This window comes from Myxine glutinosa, chromosome 6 (genome assembly GCF_964187855.1).
Source record: "Myxine glutinosa chromosome 6, kmMyxGlut1.1, whole genome shotgun sequence".
NCBI classification, from domain to species: domain Eukaryota; kingdom Metazoa; phylum Chordata; class Myxini; order Myxiniformes; family Myxinidae; genus Myxine; species Myxine glutinosa.
The window spans coordinates 53,894,752-53,915,190 of NC_136266.1; the positions used below are offsets into that span (position 1 = coordinate 53,894,752).

Genomic DNA, 20,439 nt, shown 5'->3' on the forward strand with positions numbered 1-20,439 from the left:
TCTACTATTAACTCTACCCTGAGTGCGACAGTTTTACAGATATTCACAAATGAGTAAATATGTCCCCCTGCGACGTTGCACCCTTCTCCTCACAGAAACACACCCACAGGATAACCGAATCCGGAAAGAATTCTCAAACTAAACATACAGCCGGTAGGGAGCATTATTTACAAGACTACGCTGCTATTTACACTACGATCCAGGACCTGTTTTTGGAGGGACACATGCAGATGTTATGCATAGAGAGAGAGCGCGCTTGCCAACATCGATACACCAACCCACGAGTGCTCTGTGGCCGACGGCCTTTAATAACGTGCAGAGCACCCTTCCCGAGCATCAACAGCACCACCCCACCACCAATCGGTGCAGTCACCATTGTTCATTGGAATAAAAATAAATTCGACAACCCCTAACCCTGCAGGTGTCTCTTGCTCTTCTTGTGGTGCACTTGGTGTTAATTAACAGTGGTTCACCTTTATGGCATAGGTGCCACGTTGACCCATAGGTCCATCCCCGGGTGGTGCTTGGCCGCAAACGAACTGCGGTCCATTGTGGGTGGCCACAAACATTGCGGTCCATATGGTGTATCGATCCCGGCAGCAAACAGCGAAAGTGCAGGCCCACAACTGCGCAGCCAGCACCTCTCTCTCCTCTCTCTCTACCCCAAAGCCAGATCCTCGGAGGTGGGAGACAAAAGAAGAAACAAGTGAGTAAGGTGGTAAGGGCGCAAAAGTGCACGCAATGTAAGGTGATGCACACTGGGGGCACATGGGAACCAGGTGAGACAGGTACGTTCCTATCGTACGCCCCCCCCCACCAGGTAACCTACATGGCCCCTCCCTTACCCCTTACTGTATCCACACAACACAACACTACCCATAAACATCTACTTTACAAATCAACAAACATCCCTACTGTCTTCCCCGTTCCTCCCATAAACCAAATTCGTCTTCTCTCCCTCCTAACCAATCAAATTTGCCATTTTCAACTGCACATCAAAATTTGCCATTACCAATTCATCATCAGTCCCTCCTAGGGAGGGAGAGATGGAATCACCCCAATGTCTCATCCACGTCGTGATGCGTCTCACAAATCCAACAGCAATTCATCTCCTGCAACAAAACAAAGAAAACACAGGTGTGGAGTCATCATCATCACCACAGGTAAGTGGCTGCGTATGGTGCGACAGGTTCATCAATCCTAACTATTTCCTAAATGACTTTAACAACTTTACACTACCCGGGGTCTCTCTCCGGCCAAACCATTGGCCCTCTTACACTATGGGTTCTAAAAACCAATTCCCATTGGCCAAACTGTGGTGCTCTTCAATTTGGGGTCTCACTCCCCCGATTCATCTCCCGGTGCCCTCGCACAATTTCTGGGCTGCGGCGTGTATCTCTCCCAGTGGGTCTACCCACCTGCACACCTCCACCACTGCGGTTGCCTCCGAGCTTACCTGCTCCTTACCCTAACCTAACTACCTGGGGAAGGCCCTCTGGCTCTCTCCCCACTCCGTGCCCTCTCTGGCACTGGGCTGCCCGATCCACACCCGGGATCCTCAGGCACCCACTCACAACTACTGGCTCCCAGAGCCCACCTGCGGCCTCACCTGGCCGACATCCTCACAGTGGTGGAGTGCCCAACCAACTACACACACTAACAGGCTACACGCCCAGCCATTTCCACAACACTAATGCACCCATTCACAACACCATTCTGCAACCGCACCACAAATGCCAATATCCAACCACAATTTACCTGCACCCTCTACCTAACACTTACACTACCCGCCCCGGGTGCTCGTGAAAGGGGTCCACTCTTCCCCCATCCACACCTTCGCACCATGCACACCACTCCGTACCACTCACTCCAACTCTCTCCACACACCTGTACCTGCACACCTGTGCTCTCACACCTGGTGCCACCTGCACCCTTCTCTCCCCAAGCGCATTCGCGCTGATCCACACACTCACTACTCATACACTGCTCCACACACCTGTCCAGTTGCACACCTGTGCAATCACACCTGTTCCATCCTCACACACACGGCATCATCTCAGCTAACTACTCCCTCCTGAAACTTGCGCTTCCCAGTCGTCCCTTTAAACTATTGCGCTCCCACGTCATTATAATCCACACTAAGCTACCTGCGTCCCCACTACAGGTATCAGTCACTAACTAACCTTAACGTTACCTAAGGTCATCTTCTCTAGATCCCTACACACAATATCCTAACCCACCCGGGCTAGTTTTCACTGCCATACACCCCATAAGCTATTGCTCCTTTGCCCCACCATGGGAAGGGGGGCAAGGATGCCATCCCTCCACATCGGGGGTCTCTCACTACCAATTTTGCACATCAAATTTCAACAAATCAAAAATTTGCCAATCACTACCCATCATCTGCCAATCACTACTGCCAATCCCTTGCCTATCATCAAATTTTGTTTTTCTCCAATTTTGGGTCCAAAACACTAACCTCATCACCCAGTCTACTCAATAATGCCTCTCGGTGCGCCAATTCCTGTCCAAAGCCCGGCTTCGTAAAGCCAAGCAATGGATGCTGGTTGTTCTGTGCCAGCGGCTGGGTGCGTCCCGCATTCGGTGCAGGGAAGGAGGTTTACCCGGGCCGAGATCCCACGCACCATCTCGGCACGGAGCCATCCAATGCCCCGATCTCGACCTGCCGGCACGTCTCACCAAAAAGTGGTCGCCATGACGACCCTTTCTATCGGGCTGCCAGCTCCGCCTAGTGGAGCCTGGACGCGGCCGTTCAAAGCGAGGCCCGGCACGCACCGAGGGCCTGCTTCGGCTAAAAGTCGCTCTAACCTCTAACCCGTGTAACGTCGATGCTTCACCTGGACGCTTACACCCCGCAGCCCGTTCCTTGCTCACACATCCAGCCGTGCCCATGCTCCTCGTACCTTTCCTTACACACCCAGGTACACTCATTCCATTCACAGCCTTGGTCACACACCTGACCACCGAACACTTTGGCACACATTCGTCGCTCGCACACCTCACCAATACACCTCTTCGCGCCCCCTCCTCGGTCACCTCCTCTGTGACAATCACAGGTGTGCTCTCATTCGCACACCCAACCACGTGCCTCACCACCAACTCCAGCGTGCATTCCCACTCACGCTCTACCATTCCAGGTGTGCATCCTTCCATCCCAGGTGTACATCCTCGCTCACCTGTCACAACTAACTCACGCTCCATGTCACTCTCACTACTTTCACCTCCATTCCTGACAGCGCACTCACCCTTACTCTTGACAGCGCACTCTTTCCTCATGTACCTGTCCATCACACACCTTTCTCGCGCACACTCTCCCGTTACACCCTCTGTAACACTCACCACAGGTGGACACTCTTCCTTACTTCTGACAGCGCACTCTTTCCTCATGCACCTGTCCGTTACACACCTTTCTCGCGCACACTCTCCCGTTACGCCCTCTGTAACACTCACCACAGGTGGACACTCTTCCTTACTTCTGACAGCGCACTCTTTCCTCATGCACCTGTCCGTCACACACCTTTCTCGCGCACACTCTTGCGTTACACCCTCTGTAACACTCCCCACAGGTGTGCATTCTTCCTTGCCTTTGACAGCGCACTCTTTCCTCAGGCACCTGTCCGTTACACACCTTTCTCGCGCACACTCTCCCGTCACACCCTCTGTAACACTCACCACACCGCGCTTCCATGTACTCCCTCGCACACGCGCTACGACCGACTCACTCTCGCCAGCACCCTCACTCCTTGGCGTGCACTTTTTCCTCACACACCCCAGAGTCGGACTTTCTCGCACACCTCCTCTTTCGCACACCAGACCTGTCGCACACTTCACCAACGGCCTCTCACGAACACCCGGGTCTATCTCGACCCCCAAGCTTATTAAATCCCCTGGCGCTTCATACGCACGACCATATTGGTCACCACTTACACCGGGTCCTCTTCCTCTTCGCTTCTCCTCCATCACCTGCGAATCCCTCATCCGGTTAATGAGCACATCACGATCCAAACACAGACTTTGGACCAATTCTTTTATCTCCTCTTTTATCTCCTTGTTATCCCCTCTCCGTCGCTTCTTAATTTCGCTCACCCCTTCTTCCACTTCTTCTAATTTGTGCCTCACCTCTTTTATTCCCCGGTACGTCTCCTCAAGCTCGTCCTCCAAGGCTACCTTGACCGTTTCCATGTGCGTCCTCACCTGCCGGTCCTTCGTCTCCATTACCTCTACCACCTCGTCCAACCTCGTTGTCAGTCCCTCACGTACCATCTGACATTGCCTCTGTGTCGCTATCAAGTCGTTTTTAATTTCTTTTTGTGTCGCCTTTAAACCTCCTAATACCGCAGTGTTCCTTTGAACCTGCTCCACTAACTCCGTCTGTCCCACCGTCAGCTGCTCCACCTCCTGCGTCAGGTCCTCTATGCCCCCTTGTAACTTTACAGTCCCCTTTCTCACCTCCTTTTCCATGTGCTCCTCACAGTGCCTCACCTCCTCGCGCACTCCTCCGACCTCCTCACTCACACCTCTTCTGATCTCTTCTCCCATCACTTGCATCTCCTGCCCAGATGCCACCCTCATCTGCTCCATTTCCTCCCTGTGAGCATCCAGTTTGGTTTCTACCCCCATTCTGACCCCCTCTATCTGCTGCCCCATTTGGTTAACTTCCCTTTCCGCTTGGTCCCTCATGTCCCTCAATTTGCCTTCCATGGTGTTTTCTAACCCCTCTAACCCTTTTTGCATCCCTTCCATTTGATTCTCTTGAGCGGCCATTCTGTTTTCTACCCCCGTTAACCCCTCCTGTATTTCCCCTAATCTATCGTCTAATTTCCCAAATTTCATGTCTAATCCCTTAAAATTATTGTCTAATCCCTTAAAATTATTGTCTAATCCCTCACTGGTACCCCTCGCTTCGTCCCTCATTACCCCCATTTGGCCCTCCAATCGCTCACCCTGAGCATCCATCCGGTTCCCCATTACCCCCAATTGCTCACTCTGAGCATCCATCCGGTTCCCCATTACCCCCATTTGGTTTCCCAACCGCTCACTATCAGCCCTCATTCCCACCATTTGTTCCATAAGGGCCCTCATTTGCAGGAGGAAAAGGTTCGAATCCACCAGGGGCGCTGCCGCGGGCGTGGACGCCGTGGCCACCTCGTGCGTGACAACGCTATTTTGCGACCCTGCCGCCCTCACTGCTTCGCTCTCCTCGCGTCCCTCAATTTGGTCCTGGACCGACCCTGCTTCACTCTCCCCTACCGGACCCCAGCCGTCTTGATCCGCCATAGCGCGACTTTCAAAATTCGAGTTTCGTAACACCAATCCAAATTTTGCTGTTATAATTTCGTCGAGCGCAGTAACCGCGCTCCGGCTCGATTTTCCCTCCCAAAATTTGGGCCTAACTAATTTAGTCCCGGGTCCGAATCTCACTCCTCGACACCAATTGTTACTGACACGACTTTGATGTTAAGGTGGGCCGAGCGGAATGGCCGTCGTGTCCGCACAAATTACCCGATTGTACTCGAACGTTGACGAAGCCGCGCGATGCTGGCTCAATAAGAAAAAGAAGACACCCGGCTGGATTACAATAACACAATACGACACCAGGGGTTCAGTTCTCAAGACCTCCGGAGGAGGTTATATTAAGGCGGAAGGTTAGATTACAACTACAAGAGGGACAGCATAGAAAGACAAGCACTTAGACACACTCTTATATTAACCCCGGACAGACGACAGACAAACGGGACAAGGCTGACTCACACGGGGGTTGATGAAAAGGACAGCGGGTATCGATGGCTCAAGGTGCACTCTTGGCTCAAAGCAGGGTCCAGTACGGTCCGGTCCGGTCCAAAGATGCGGGGAGGTATCGTCGCGCTGGGGGTGGCGGTGGCTTCCTCTGCTCTCCGTAGTTCAGGCGCATCTCACGTCACATCCGGCGCGGGGCCGCGTATATCCGGCGGGGAGTGACACGCCCTCGGCTCGTTAGCTCCGCCTCGTGGAATCGGCACGTTGCTTCTCATTGGGTGCGTGCGGGGGGGTTTACCAGGCTCCGCCCTTGACGAGGAGCTGACAAGGAGCCCCTTCGTGGTAACCCCGTGGAGCGCATGGTCTGGAGCTAATCGAGCCGGTGGGAGGACGCATCCTCCCCCGCTCCGCCGCCATCTCCTCTGTTGTTGTTGTAATTGTTGGGGAAGAAGATGGAAGGAGGTATGGGAAAGGTCCTAAACTCACTACTGATGCCATATAATCACATTCTGGTGCAACGAAGAGTCCTAATTAATGGAAATGAGGCCTTAACTGACATAGATTAAGAATAACTAGGAAGATGTCCGAAAGTTGTCTACGTGTGGTGCGGTGGACCTGGGCACGACATTTAATGGGGGAAGAAGGGGAAGGTCGGCTCTACTGATTGTTATTTACATGCAATGGGACTAGGGAATGGGGGATTGGGGAAAGTTGGGGAGTATTGGAGAAAATAGGGGAATATTTACAAGCGGATATGGAGGCCAAATTCCATATTCGCAACAATATGTATGGCTGGTAGAGTTGTAACAGTTATGTTGATCTCGACTTGGCATTTCAGTCGTGTTGTAACAGTTATGTTATTGTAACAGTGCCATGAACCTTAGGGCCTTGATTGGATGAAATGGTGATCTATTTGCTTTGCTTTTTTTTTTTTGGTTTAGTATTGTCTACAGTGAAATGAACACATCTGAAAAAGAGGAAGAAGAAGAAGTAATGGTAAGTACTATTTTGTGCCATACAGTTAACCTTTAAATATTATGAGAATTTCTACTTCATGATGAAGTTTTGTTTTTATGGATTGGATTGATCTATTTAACTACTTGCTATGAGATGTATAATTTGATTAGTATTGTTTTGTCATATAATTGTTTAGCATTTGTTATGTTAAGTTATGAGAAAAGTGTGAACTCTGTTGAAAATCATAGTACAAACTTAACATGGCATGGAACAAAACTCTCACCATGAATATCAGCAACAGTCTTCATGGAGCAAAGATTTGCTCATGCAAGTACAGTCACGTGAAAAAGTAAGTACACCCCATGTAAAGTTTTGACTTTTTCAACATATTTCAACATACAGCTATTTGATCTTCATTTCAACAATATTGATAGATAAAGGTGATATAATATAACAAATATTGTGCAACATTTACATTTTGTAGTCCATTGTATAATTTAAATAAACATAAATGCAAATTTCGCATGTGGAAAATATAAGTACACCCTTGGCTCTAATAGGTGGTATTACCACCTTTGGCAGAAACAACCTCAAGTAGGTGTTTCTTAGAACTGTCTACCAGTCTCTGACATCGACTGGGAGAAATTTTTGCCCACTCCTCCATGCAGAATTATTTCAGCTGTGCGATGTTTGAGGGGTTTCTTGCATGCACAGCTCGTTTCAAATCCCCTCAACATCTCTAAGATTTAGATCCGGGCTTTGACTTGGCCATTCCAGAACCCTCTTTCTTTCTTTTCAGCCATTCCTTGGTGGATTTACTGGTATCTTTAGGGTCATTGTCATGTTGCAAGGTCCACCTTCGGTTGAGCTTCAACTTTCCGACAGATGTCCTCACATTATCCTCAAGCACCCTCTGGCACAATGAAGAATTCATAGTGGATTCTGTAATGGTGAGCTGCCCAGGCCCTGATGCAGCAAAGCTGCCCCAAACCATAATATTTCCACCATCATGCTTTACAGTTGGTATCATGTTCTTGTGGTCAAATGCTGTCTTTGGTTTTTGCCAAACATGTGGTGGAAATATTATGGTTGGTACTGTGGTACTGTGGCCAAATTTTGGTACTGTGGCCAAATAGCTCTACTTTTGACTCATCTGTCCAGAGCACATTGTTCCAGAAGTGCTGGTCTTTGCCTCGGTGTTCATTGGCAAACTTTAGTCTTGCCCTGATGTTCTTTCTGGACAGCAAAGGTTTCCTCCTGGCACACCTCCCATGCAGATCAAATTTGTGCAGCCTCTTTCTAATGGTAGACTCGTGCACTTTGACATCAACAGTGGCAGGAGCTACCTGTAGGTCCCGTGATGATATTCTGGGGTTCTTAGAGACTTCTTTCAGCATCTTGCGGTCTGCTCTCGGGGTGAACTTGCTGGGGCGGCCTGTCCTGAACAAGTTGGCAGTTGTTTGGAATCTTCTCCACTTGTAGATGATATCCCAGACAGTCGAATGATCGATTTCAAATTGTTTGGAGATCTTTTTAAATCCCTTCCCAGACTCGTAGGCATCTATAACCTTCTTTCTGAAGTCCTCAGTGAGCTCTTTTGATCTAGGCATGGTGATGCTGCACACTTCAACCACAAAGAGCAAACCAAACTAAATGTCTGAGGTTTAAGTGAGAGATTCCTCCAAGATACTCTCCAATGATGTTCTAATCATTTGCACCTGAGCTGGTGCACCTGATTCTAATTTTCGGTATTTGAAGTGGTGATAAATGTAGGGGTGTACTTTTTCCACATGTGAAATTTGCATTTATGTTTATTTAAATTATACAATGGACTTCAAAATGTAAATGTTTCATGATATTTGTTATATTATATCACCTTTATCTATCAATATTGTTGAAATGAAGATCAAATATCTATGTTGAAATATGTTGAAAAAGTCAACTTTACATGGGGTGTACTTACTTTTTTACGTGACTGTCGATGCTAGGCCGGGGAGGTTCAGTCCTTGGGGAGGGGGGAGGGGGGGGGGCATGGTCAGCTGTATGATTGGCCCTTGAGAGGTAAGGGCATTCCTGTCACACACCTTGTTTGATGCTTGAAGCAGATGAGATGAAGAGGACATAGACAGATAGAGAAAGGAGAGAGATGATGAAGTTGCTTTGTTGGGATCTCTTGGAATTGAGTTGTGCCCCAACAGGCATTCCCTTCCACATGAGAACACACTCGGAAGGTTGTCCTTCATTGGAGTTTCGGCTTCAGTTGAGCCCAACTCAGCTCTTTGTAGCATCCTTAGTTGGGGCACTTTGTTTCTGCGAGGCTTACCTCCTGTTGTGCCGTTTATTTTGCTGGTGATACCAGCAGCAAGTGGAAGTGTTCCTCGTGGTGTGACTGATGTAAATCCAAACGTACCACTTGCATGAAGTACAGAGACGAATAATACCTTCATGGTAAATAATTGCAGTTGCCTCAATTGCTTCATGAATCATCAAGTCGATCATGCACTTTCATTATAAATTGGAGTTGCAACTGCTTGTACTGTTAACTGCACCATCAACTTGATCATGCTTTATGTGGCATCTTAATGTTTTATCAGTGTGATTGCTGCTCTGGCTAGTTTTAGTATCTGGACATTGTGTTGACCCATTTTGATGAACTGTTGATTTTGTGTATTTGCAGATTTATTTGTATTGTAATGACTAAAAAAAAAGATTTTTTTTTTTTCAATCTTTATAGGTTTCAGGTCATTCATGTGAAGTATGTAAGGTGTAACTAAATAATTGGTTTTGTAATGCCAACATTCTAAATAAGTCCTGTTTCATTCATCTTTGTTTAAGCGTCTCCTTACAACTGCATGGAATCCAGAGCGCAACTGGCTCCAAAACGTCTCTATGTTGGTTTTCTTTGTGAAGTTACGAGCTGGACTAATTTCCAAATATTGCGTTGTGCATTTATTTTGACTTTTCTTTATTCTTTAGGAATATGGTGGTTGGAGGTCGAAGATGTGCCCGTCCATGCACAAACCAAGCGGCGGCTCACAATTCTCCCATCCTTTTCCTTCTCCGATTCTAAATTTGCCCTTCGAACAACCACAGGCCAGGGCTGGTAGTGGTCAAAATATGTGTTCCGTGGAGGATGTTCTGCAACTTCTTAGACTACTGCATGCCATAAGCAGCCATCTGATGTCTTCAAATGGATTTTCTGGTGGTATGTGTGCTCATCTGTCATAACATGCACTTTTAAGGGGGAACCCAAATGCAATTTTTTTTCTTTACTTCTGAAAACCATTGAAAATCATTAATCACAAATGATTAATGATTTTTTTTAATGTAAAAAATGTGCTCTATGAAAATTTAAGACATACCCTTCATGTCAGGGGAGTGTTCAGTTACCAAGTTTGTTGTAGAGTGCTCGCCAAGTGACTTGAGCACTTGAGCAAGCACTACATTTGAAACTGTTGCCAAGGAACGGTTGGCTTGGTGGGTGCTAGCTAGCTGCTTGGTAACTGAACACCAGAGCTTTTCTCTCCATGATACACGATCATGATATGATAGATACGTGATCGCGATCTCTATATTTTGATCTCTATATTCCCTATAGATACGTGATCTCGATTTCCAGCATCCAACACGACTTTGTTGGCAAGGGCCAACAAACGGTCCTTTTCATTTTCAAATGCGGTAAATAACCAATGGACATTAAAATGAATATCTTAAGAAGAAAAGGTTGTTGTATTAATTAAAGTTTACTGTGCCGATGTGTTTTAAAAAAAACAGCATGGTTTCCGGTACCAATACGACCAGAAGCCAAGCTTCCCATCCATTAGAAATGTATAAATACCCAGCAGACTTTTATATCATTCCATGAAATCGTCCATACCATTACAAGTCCTTGCCGTACAAGGTACCTGAACGCCCACCCACCCCCACACTTGCCGACTCCGAGCTGCTTCAGCTGTTTCATAGCAACACAGACGAGAACTTTGTGGACTTTACGTGAGATAACTTGCTGACCGGTACCTTAAATAGCATTGTAATTTTATATATATATATTGTTACGGATCTCGGACGTCGGCGCTCCACTTACCAAGGGGGGTTTAATCCTCTGGTCTTTTTGTCTGGCCAACCCGAGTCCTTAGAAGTTACAACGCTCCTTCCGGTCGGTATTAGGTAGGGTGATTGGTCAATTTAGTCCCAAATACCTAATTACTAACCCGACCGTAAAGCAGGGAAATAACTCCCGCTCGAACCACGAATAAGATGGAAAATGCCGAGCGGATAGCAATCCGCGATCCGAGCCGTTAACAATAGGACTAAACCCGATTCTAGCGGTCTCAATTGTGCCACGTTTACCCAATGATAGAAAGGACAGATGCGATCGGATGGAGAGGAAACCAGAAGGTAGGAAGAACACAGATAGGTTTATTAATTATTTACAAGAAGGAGAAGAGGAAACGAAAGAATGTACAGGATAGGAAGAGGAAGAAGCAGAACACAGGGCAGCCTTAAAAACAGTCTTACTCTTAATACCCCAGACAAACATACACACTCACACGGGGATTGTAGCTGGTAGGATGGAAGGTCACCGGCTCATCCAGGCTCCAGTCCAGCGGCGAAACCCAGCAGGCAGCTCCGCGTATGGTTGAACGTGACCGGACAGTTGTATAGCGTGGGGAAGCTGGTACGCTGCGTACGTAATTCGTGCACACTTGTGCCACATGCCCTCTCTCTAAAGTCCTCCTTTGATAAGATGCGCTCTCCCAATTGTCCAATGCAAATGCGCTCGCTGGCAAGTTCTTTGCGCAGGGTCTTCAACCAATCAAGCGCGCCGTATATGTCATAGGTTTCACAAAGGCGCGCTCTCCTGATCAGTCCTGTGATCAGCGCGCTCTCCTGATAAATAAGTTCATAAAGCGCCTTCCTCAATAAGTAAGTTCTTTGATCACTGCCGTGTGCACGCGAGTCCTCTGTAAGGGCTTTGCGTTCGCGCTTATATAACTGGACCAGCGATCACTCCGCGAGCCAAAAAGCCACGCCCGTCGGTGATGTTCCTTCAGCCCTGGTTGGCTGGTGAGGGCTTACCGGCCACGCCTTTGATGACTGGATAACGTGGCCACACCTTCTCGGCGTTCCGCCCCCTTTCTCGGGCCTAACTGCATGGCTTATGACGGCTGGGGTGAGCGCTAATGCAGTGAACGCTGCTAACAAAGGCGCGTAACAAATTTGGAGAGCCATGAGGCACCGACTGTAGGGTTGCGTAATGGCGTCGCTTGGAGAGGGAGGTTGGCAAAAATGGACGGAATGGGCCTACTCTTATTTGATCGACACAACGCAGATTCAACTAGAACGGGCACTCGGTAGAGCGCATACCTTCGCCGCAGCTACTGTTCTGTACTTGGCATGGGAGTGTAGGGAACAGAACAACAAAAATACGATTTTGACCTTTTCGTGACCTTGACCTTGACCTTTGACCCGATTGCTCCCAAAATCTAATCAAATGTGTCCCGTATAATAACCAATCATCCCACCAAATTTCATGCAATTCGGTTGAATACTTTTTGAGTTATGCGAATAACATACACACAGACATACAAATAAATACACAGCGATCAAAACATAACCTTCCGCTTTTGCGAAGGTAATTATTGGAAACATGGCCTTATCTAAAACACATACTAATGAGATAACTGAAGTCCTATGGTGGCCTACGTGTTGCTGTGGCCTATCTAGGGGTGCTACCTTTAACCTTTAATGATGAGAATTTATATACAAGTAATTATTTATAAATGAGGGTTCTCAAAACCACAACTCTCTCTCTATATATATATATATATATATATATATATATATATATATATATATGTATATGTATATATATATATATACAGGTGAAACCTGCAAAAGATCTAATTAGAGATATTATAATTATGCTTGCAAAAAAAAAAAAAAAAAGCCTCTTTTTGTATCATCATGATCATTTAACTTGGCACATGCTGTATGGTAAAATTTGTATAGCCAGCGGGTTATTTGTGTGAAAATATGGCAATCGTTATTATTTCATATAAACTGAGCAGAGGTAGGCCAGGGGTTCATAATGGTGGCTTTTCCATTGAAGTTCATCTCATAGATGCTTCATTGGATTGACATTGTGGGTTGTTGATTATTGTCAAACACCTCCATGTACACCCAATTATCATTCTCTAAAATCGTTTGATCTTTACTCTTCTCCATTTATGGCAAGTTATTAATGTTGTTCTGCTGCCAGAGCTTGTATGACACTAAGATTTGTCCTGGTGCCTGCTTGGCCTAATTTGCATATCATTTAGGACAATTTTAAATTTGCTTGGGAGGACTGAGGACTTGTTTCCCTATATGAAGTGAAGTGACATTGCATTTGAAAAAAAACCCACGATTGAGTCAGGCATTCAATTGCCAGTGTACATCAGGATTTGTAAACCATTGTTAATGCGAGACCAGCATATTCTGTACAGCGCATACCCCTACCAGGCTGAACAGGCTCCATTCTGTATCCCACTGGTAGGCTGGATCTGGACCCGAACCTTGACCAAAATCGAATCTGCTTGTTCTTGACACCTAGCTAACTTATTCACCAAGTTTTGGCATAACGTGTCCATAATGTTTTGAAATATCGTTTTTTATCCATCTCGCAATTGTAAAGAAGAAGAAGACCTGAAAATATATTATTGTATCGAGATATTCACCAAAATATAATCGTTTTGTCATCACACAACAACACCATGTACTAAATGTTGTGTTTGTCACACACACAACCACAATGTCACATTTGTTTGTCACAACACAATGTCACACACACACAACACCATGTACTAAATGTTGTGTCACACAATTGTTGTGTTGACAATTGTTGTGTTGTGTTGTGTTGACAACAAAAGTTGTGTTGACGACAATGTCAACACAATTTGTTTGTCAAATTCACAATGTCACATGTGTTTGTCACAACACAATGTCACACACACAACACCATGTACTAAATGTTGTGTTTGTGTCCTTTCCCCTCTCTCCCCATCTTGTCTACCGCTCCCGATGTTATATGTTTTATGTGTCGGTTTGTCTTTCTGTGTGATTAATGTTCGCTCTTTCACGAGCCTCGATCTTATATACAAAAACAAAAAAAACAAAAAAAAACGCGTCTCACCTGTCCACCAAATTTTGGCCGAAGCCTTGCATAACTGAGATATCATGCTCACAGACAGACGGCCGAATACATAACTTGCATCCAACTTCAGTGGTGGAGGTAATGATAATTTGACAAAAAGGCAATATTATTTTACCTTTGTTGGGGAAATCTCTTCTGCAGTGTTTGATTTCTCATTATTTATCTGCATTTGTCTGTGTGGATCTGGATCTTGCAGAAGAAAGTGGCCCGGATTTTATCGTCACACTGGAAGAATTTACAAGCAAGAAGTTGACCACCAAGGTTTTGCAACAAATTGAGGTACTAAGTGTAAGCGTTGATCGTTTTATGTGTTTGGTTTTTCTTTTACCTTTGTCCCAATCTTCGTTTTAAATATTTGGTGGATAACAATTGATAACAATTGGGTAGGATTGTATTAAAAATGCACAAATGCTGTTTTTATTACAAAGCAAAATTTTGCAAAATGTGCATCCCTCAACAGTAATCCACTTTGGTTAAAGGTTGTTGTTGGGTTTTTTTTGTTTGTTTGCTTTGTTTTTTGTACACGAAACAGCCACGTGGAATAGTGAGGTGACAGAGCAAAAATGCAACATGCTGGCATTGGAGCAGTGGGGAAACCGACGGTGCAACACCCAAAGGAATGAACAGACAGGAAAAGGGGATTGGAGGAAATGGTCACCTACAAAACGAGGGTTGGAATAGAGCAACTAGTGGGGTAGAAAATATTACTGGTAGAGGTTTTTATGTAGGTGGGTGGTGTCATGTACTGTCAACTTTAAGCAATGAAAAGAACGGTGGGATTGAACAGCCTCGGGATAGCAGTTCCATAAACGAGCAAAGAGAAGCAAATGAGTGCAGGTGAGCAGCAAGTCAAGATCTTTGGAGTTTATCTAGATGGGAGTGAAGAGTAGAAGACCTGCACACTGGAGGAGCTGAGGAGGGTCATAGGACAAAGAGGAGGGGGAAGCAAGACCCGTGGAGAGGCTGTCAACTGGTTTGATAGCACCAGGCTTTGTCCTTCTGCTTCTTTTGGGAGATGCCAATGATAGCTTGGAGGGTCTTGTGCACATAATGGATACCAGTCTTGTGATATCCCCTTCCCTTTCCTGTGTTTGTGAAGGAACCTTTGGCATTGGCCAGTGGAGCTTTACCAGACTGGTGTGAAAAGCTGAACGGCAAATGTCCATTCCTCATTCCCTTCGAAACGCGTCAGCTTTACTTCAATTGCACAGCGTTTGGTGTCTCCAGGTAAGCACCGAGTTGTTTATATGCTTTTAGATTTCCAAGCCTTGGAATTGCAGATTTTTCTGTGAGATCTGATACTTTTTCTGAAAGTGTCCTGTCAAGCACTTGTCACCTTTCTATGTCCTAGTTATGGGTGTTCATCCATTTGTAGATTCAACCGCTTTTGACGAGAGATTGCAAAATGGAAAATAAAAAAAACAGACGGTGAACTTCGTGTTGGGAAATTCACCTGTCCAATGTGTTTCCATTAGGGCCGTTGTTTGGATCCAGAATAAACGTGAAGCTTCAGTGGAACGTGCAAGGACGACCTCATCCTCCCGGCGAGATGATCCGGGCGAGTTTCGAGTTGGACGGCTCAAGCATGAGAGGGTTAAAGTTCCTCGGGAGGACTCGCTCATGGATTGGGCTGAGAATGTGATGCACATTCATGCGGCAAAGAAATCTGTCTTGGAGGTATGGCACCATCACTTCAAACCTCTTCATTATCAATTTTCTGGCCTGGTGGCAGCATTCTTGTGCACCCATGTGATAAATGCGTCTTTTGGAATGCCACTGCTGCAATGATTGTAAATGTGAATAATTTCCTGTGCAGGTAGAATTTATCGGTGAAGAAGGCACAGGCCTCGGCCCAACGCTGGAATTTTATGCTCTTCTTGCTGCTGAGTTTCAGCGGAAGAGTCTGGGCATCTGGATTTGTGATGATGATTTATCGCATCAGGTTAGTTGCATACCTGCTGTTTGCTAGTCTCTGGTTGGAATTATTTTGTTGTTCGAGTGCCGGGTATTACATTCACCAGGAAACGTTTCTTCCATGAAGTCTTCTGTAATAGTCGGACCCTGCTATTTACAGTTCCGCTATTCGCGGAATCCGCGTATTCGTGGTTGATAAAATACGACATGTTTCTCTATCTGCAAAAAAGTGTCCCGGGGATTACGCGCGGGTTTATTCGCGTGGGATCACGGGTGATCACCAGCAGATTGAAACGGTTAAATAAATGAAATATGAATCGATATGTTTAATCGATGTAGGTTGTTATTATGAATTTCGTCGAATTAAAACAGTAAAAGTTTACAACTGAAAAAGCTGGACTTTATAGTCGGTAAAACGACACTTCGGTAAGCATCGCTTCACCTTGCTCACGGCAGATGTTGAAGTGAAGAACAAGCTTGAGAATTGCCATGTGACCTCCACGGTTGGTAGGGTGAGTTGGTCTCTAGACCAATCCGGGCGTCATGTGATGGTTGCAGACGGCTTATCTCTTATCCGCACTCTTTTCTGTTGTACAGATACTATTCCAACCACACAGGAGGGGAAATTATGTGAGAAGGAGAATATTAGGAGTGCTCTTAGTAAGTGTGCTTACCCCTGGATGGTCTTTTTTTAAAACGGGAAGTAGCAAAAAACAACATGTCTGGTGAACAACAACAGGCCGTAGCTGAAGAAAATATTACAAGTGACCATTCTGTATGTGGTTGAGCTGTCTGAGAAAGTGAGAAGATCCTTCTCCAGTTTTGGCATTGTTGCATCATATGAACCCTCCAGAATTCATCGCAACCAGTTAGTTCATGTTTAGGACATGATCCAGTAGGATAGGAAACTTGACTTGGTGTGTGGCATCAGATGTGGAGACCCATCATGCACTGAGACCCTACATTGGAGAAACTCGGCAAACTCCTCGGGCCCGTATGAACCAACATCGTCATCCAGCATGTGGAGAGGCTTTGAACTCTGCTGTATGCACAGCCAAGTGGTCAACTTAAGCATAGAAAAAAGTGGTTTGCTCGAGGTGTAAAGGAATCTATTTGGGAGAGCTGAATCACCATCTCTCTAAAAATGGTGGTTTGTGATTTAATGTCACCTATGTGGGTGCATTCTGACAGAACAATTCACCCTACCAACATTGGAAGTCATGTGGTGATTCTCAAGCTTCTTCTTCACTTTAACATCTTCCGTGACCAAGGTGAATGGATTCTTGCTGAAACGTCTGCTTTACCAACTTTTAAGTCCAGCTTTTTTCAGTTGTAAACTTTTACAATATGTTTAATCGTTTCCAAGCGTCTTGTCTGGGTCATCTGCACATCGATGCAATTATGTTGAGCTCTGCTCTCACAGTGGATGCTACATTTGCCTTTTGTTGACAATTTTTGCTACAATTGCAAGGATAACTTTAGATACCGAAGTTTTCAAGAATGGCAGGTCTGACATTGAGTGTGCAGTTTGATGGGAGGGATCAAGGAAACTGCAATTAAAGTAATGCCTTTAAAACTGCCAATGGTGCTGTAACTTTTTTTTTCTCCATTGTTTCATGTTGAATATTGTAGTCTTTCACAATATATTGGTGAAGTTTGAAATCAGCAGTAAAGGTTTAACGTTGTTGTACCTTCCACTTTAATATTGTGTACATAATCACTTTTATTTTTTATTTCTATGGCAGTCATTTCTTGTCTGAGAAAATGAAAATGAGTTGCATCAGTTAATATATTTTTATTTATTTATATAGGTTGACGTTGGTGATGGATTGAAACCTCCAGGGTACTACGTGCAGCATTCTGCTGGACTCTTTCCGTCTCCATTACCCCAAGACAGTGATGATATGGACCGTGTGATGAAACTGTTTTACTTTTTTGGTATTTTTCTCGCGAAGTGCATTCAAGACAACCGTCTTGTGGACATTCCATTATCTCGCTCATTTTTCAAACTGATGTGCAGAAGCAGCACAGAATACACGAGCTGCAAGTTGATTTGTGACTGCAGCAATGACACTTGCAGCAAAATTTCATCCGAAACGTTGGAGGCCTCTCAAGATGAATTTCTTGACATTGACGTTGGAAGTGAAGATGAGGATGAAAAATCTGAGTTTATTTTAGAACCCCCGAAGCCGAGGTCCCCAGCATGGTTTCACAAAGTACTCACTTGGGAGAACTTGGAAGAAATGTGGCCACAAAAGGCCCAAATTCTTCAAGAGCTGAAAGAACTTGCTGTAAGGAGGAGGCAAATCCTTGGTAACAGGTCGCTTTCGGAGGATGCACGAAACACCATGCTCCAGGATTTGGTGCTCAAAAATTCAACTGCCTCTGGGTCGTTTCTCAATGTTGAGGACCTCGGGTAGGTCGTGGAAGGGGGGGGGAATGAAGAGGGTTCTAAGAAGTGGACGCCTTGACCTGATATATTTTATATTTATATTGGATATCCTCTGTAGTTATTAATCCTTTATTTATTTGCACTTCCAGGTTGACATTTCAGTTTTATCCATCATCGAAGGTGTATGGATTCAGTGCTGTTGATCTCAAGCCAAATGGAGAGGATGAGGTTTGAACCAGCCTCATTACTTTGTCACTTTTACAAATGAAATTGCTTTCATTTTCATGTTTTTGTGCAATGTTTGAAGAAGCCACTGACAAACCTAACTTGATCATTGCCTCATTTATGCAGATGGTGACAATGGAGAATGCAGAAGAATATGTGGATTTAATGTTGGATTTCTGCCACCATAGCGGGATTAGGAAACAAATTGAGGCCTTCAGAGGTGATTGCACTCGTCGGTGTTATCATGCTTGTAATCCTAGTGAGAGATGCTCATGTTATTACATACTAGCAGGGGTTCCCAGCGTTGCCTGGTGCCATTCTAATCCTGTTGGCATTTTGAAGGAATCAGATTTTTTTTCGTTTTCTACATTTTTCGTGGAGGCCTAAAACCTTCCCTACACCCACTGAGGAATGGGGTCGGGGATCATTTAATATTACATTTCACATATCTGCAAAGGCTTGGGCACTATCGAGCGATTATTTAAAAAAAAAAAAAAAAAAAAATAATTAAATACTCTTTTTAATGATGCAAATATCAACTCATTGAATTATGGCGAGTTCAAAGGTCATGACAGGTAAAAATGGGATAACTTGAGAACAGCTAAAGGGATTTAAATCAAACTTGGTACAGGTATGTACAATGATGTAAATGTAATAATGTTGGTGGAGGCATATTGGTTGACATCGTGACATCGAAGAGTGCCGTTCTAGTTTTTCAAACGTTTTAACTTGTTCCCATTATCCTTCATGCTAAACTGTTTAATGAGCCTCTGATGGAATCAACAGAGCATTGATCGAAGTATGTTATATTGTACACTGAAGGAGACTAGTTCTTCATTCCACCATTCCATGTACCGACTGTTCGTGTATTTTTTAAAAGGAGCCTTTTTAAACTTATGTTACTTTTCTTTATACTTGTGCTAATTTGAGCAAATTACTTGAAAGCATTGCCTCAGTCCACAGTGTGCGTGTGCCCCACTTTGCAGATGGTTTCAAGCAAGTGTTTCCCATGGAAAAGCTTAGCCCGTTCACCCCCGAGGAAGTGCAGCTCATACTTTGTGGAGATCAATGCCCCTCTTGGACAGCTGAGGACATCAACAACTACACAGAGCCAAAGCTTGGATACACGAGAGAGAGGTGACTGTTGTTGCATGCTGGTTGGTACCTGTCTCCTTGTGATTTATCCAATGTTGTACACTGCTCCTTTCCTATTCCATCTCCAGGCGCTGCATGACGCGCGCCCAAAGGGAGTACTAGGTTTTCACTCTTTCTTTTCTTGTTTCTTTCTCTTGACGATATCTCAGCCCTCCTTTGACCTAGGAAGTGGAAATTTAGGCACAATCGTGAGCATGTGCTTTCACACACAAAAGTGTGTGTGTATATATACACACCAATATGCTTCCAAACTGAATGTGTGTGTGTGTGTGTGTGTGTATATATATATATATACACACACACTCACACAGTGCATTCAGACCCCTTCACTTTTTTCACATTTTGTTATGTTGCACCCTTATGCTGAAATCGTTTAAATTCATTTTTTCCCTCATCAATCTACACTCAATACCCCATAATGACAAAGAGAAAACAGTATTTTAGAAAGTTTTGCAAATTTATTAAAAAGAAAAAAACTGAAATATCACATTTACATAAGTATTCAGACCCTTTGCTATGACACTTGAAATTTAGCTCAGGTGCCTCACATTTCTCTTGATCATCTTTGAGATGTTTCTACACCTTGATTGGAGTCCACCTGTGGTAAATTCAATTGATTGGACATGATTTGGAAAGGCACACACCTGTCTATATAAGGTCTCAGCTGACAATGCATATCGGAGCAAAAACCAAGCCATGAGGTCGAAGGAACTGCCTGCAGAGCTCAGAGACAGGATTGTGTCGACGCACAGATCTGGGGAAGCCTTCAAAAAAAAAAAATCTCTGCTGCATTGAAGGTTCCCAAGAGCACAGTGGCCTCCATAATTCTTAAATGGAAGACGTT

General features: G+C 45.0%; 2 protein-coding genes across 2 annotated transcripts in view; one reads left to right on the forward strand and one right to left on the reverse strand.

The window, feature by feature from the left end:
* HEMK2 (HemK methyltransferase 2, ETF1 glutamine and histone H4 lysine) overlaps nucleotides 1–775 on the reverse strand; it is an 88,213-nt gene extending 87,438 nt beyond the window's left edge. The window contains exon 1 of the mRNA XM_078779844.1: nucleotides 474–775. Coding sequence (XP_078635970.1) covers nucleotides 474–770 — 297 coding nt within the window. The 5' untranslated portion in view covers nucleotides 771–775. The remainder of the gene's footprint in view (nucleotides 1–473) is intronic.
* The window catches only part of HECTD1 (HECT domain E3 ubiquitin protein ligase 1), a 99,632-nt gene that overhangs the window by 61,370 nt on the left and 17,823 nt on the right, over nucleotides 1–20,439 (forward strand). Inside the window, exons 29-38 of the mRNA XM_068120024.2 lie at nucleotides 6,699–6,753; nucleotides 9,691–9,919; nucleotides 14,106–14,188; nucleotides 15,009–15,136; nucleotides 15,385–15,586; nucleotides 15,726–15,851; nucleotides 17,635–18,239; nucleotides 18,365–18,443; nucleotides 18,567–18,660; nucleotides 19,427–19,577. Of these exons, the coding sequence (XP_067976125.1) occupies nucleotides 6,699–6,753; nucleotides 9,691–9,919; nucleotides 14,106–14,188; nucleotides 15,009–15,136; nucleotides 15,385–15,586; nucleotides 15,726–15,851; nucleotides 17,635–18,239; nucleotides 18,365–18,443; nucleotides 18,567–18,660; nucleotides 19,427–19,577 (1,752 nt within the window). The remainder of the gene's footprint in view (nucleotides 1–6,698; nucleotides 6,754–9,690; nucleotides 9,920–14,105; nucleotides 14,189–15,008; nucleotides 15,137–15,384; nucleotides 15,587–15,725; nucleotides 15,852–17,634; nucleotides 18,240–18,364; nucleotides 18,444–18,566; nucleotides 18,661–19,426; nucleotides 19,578–20,439) is intronic.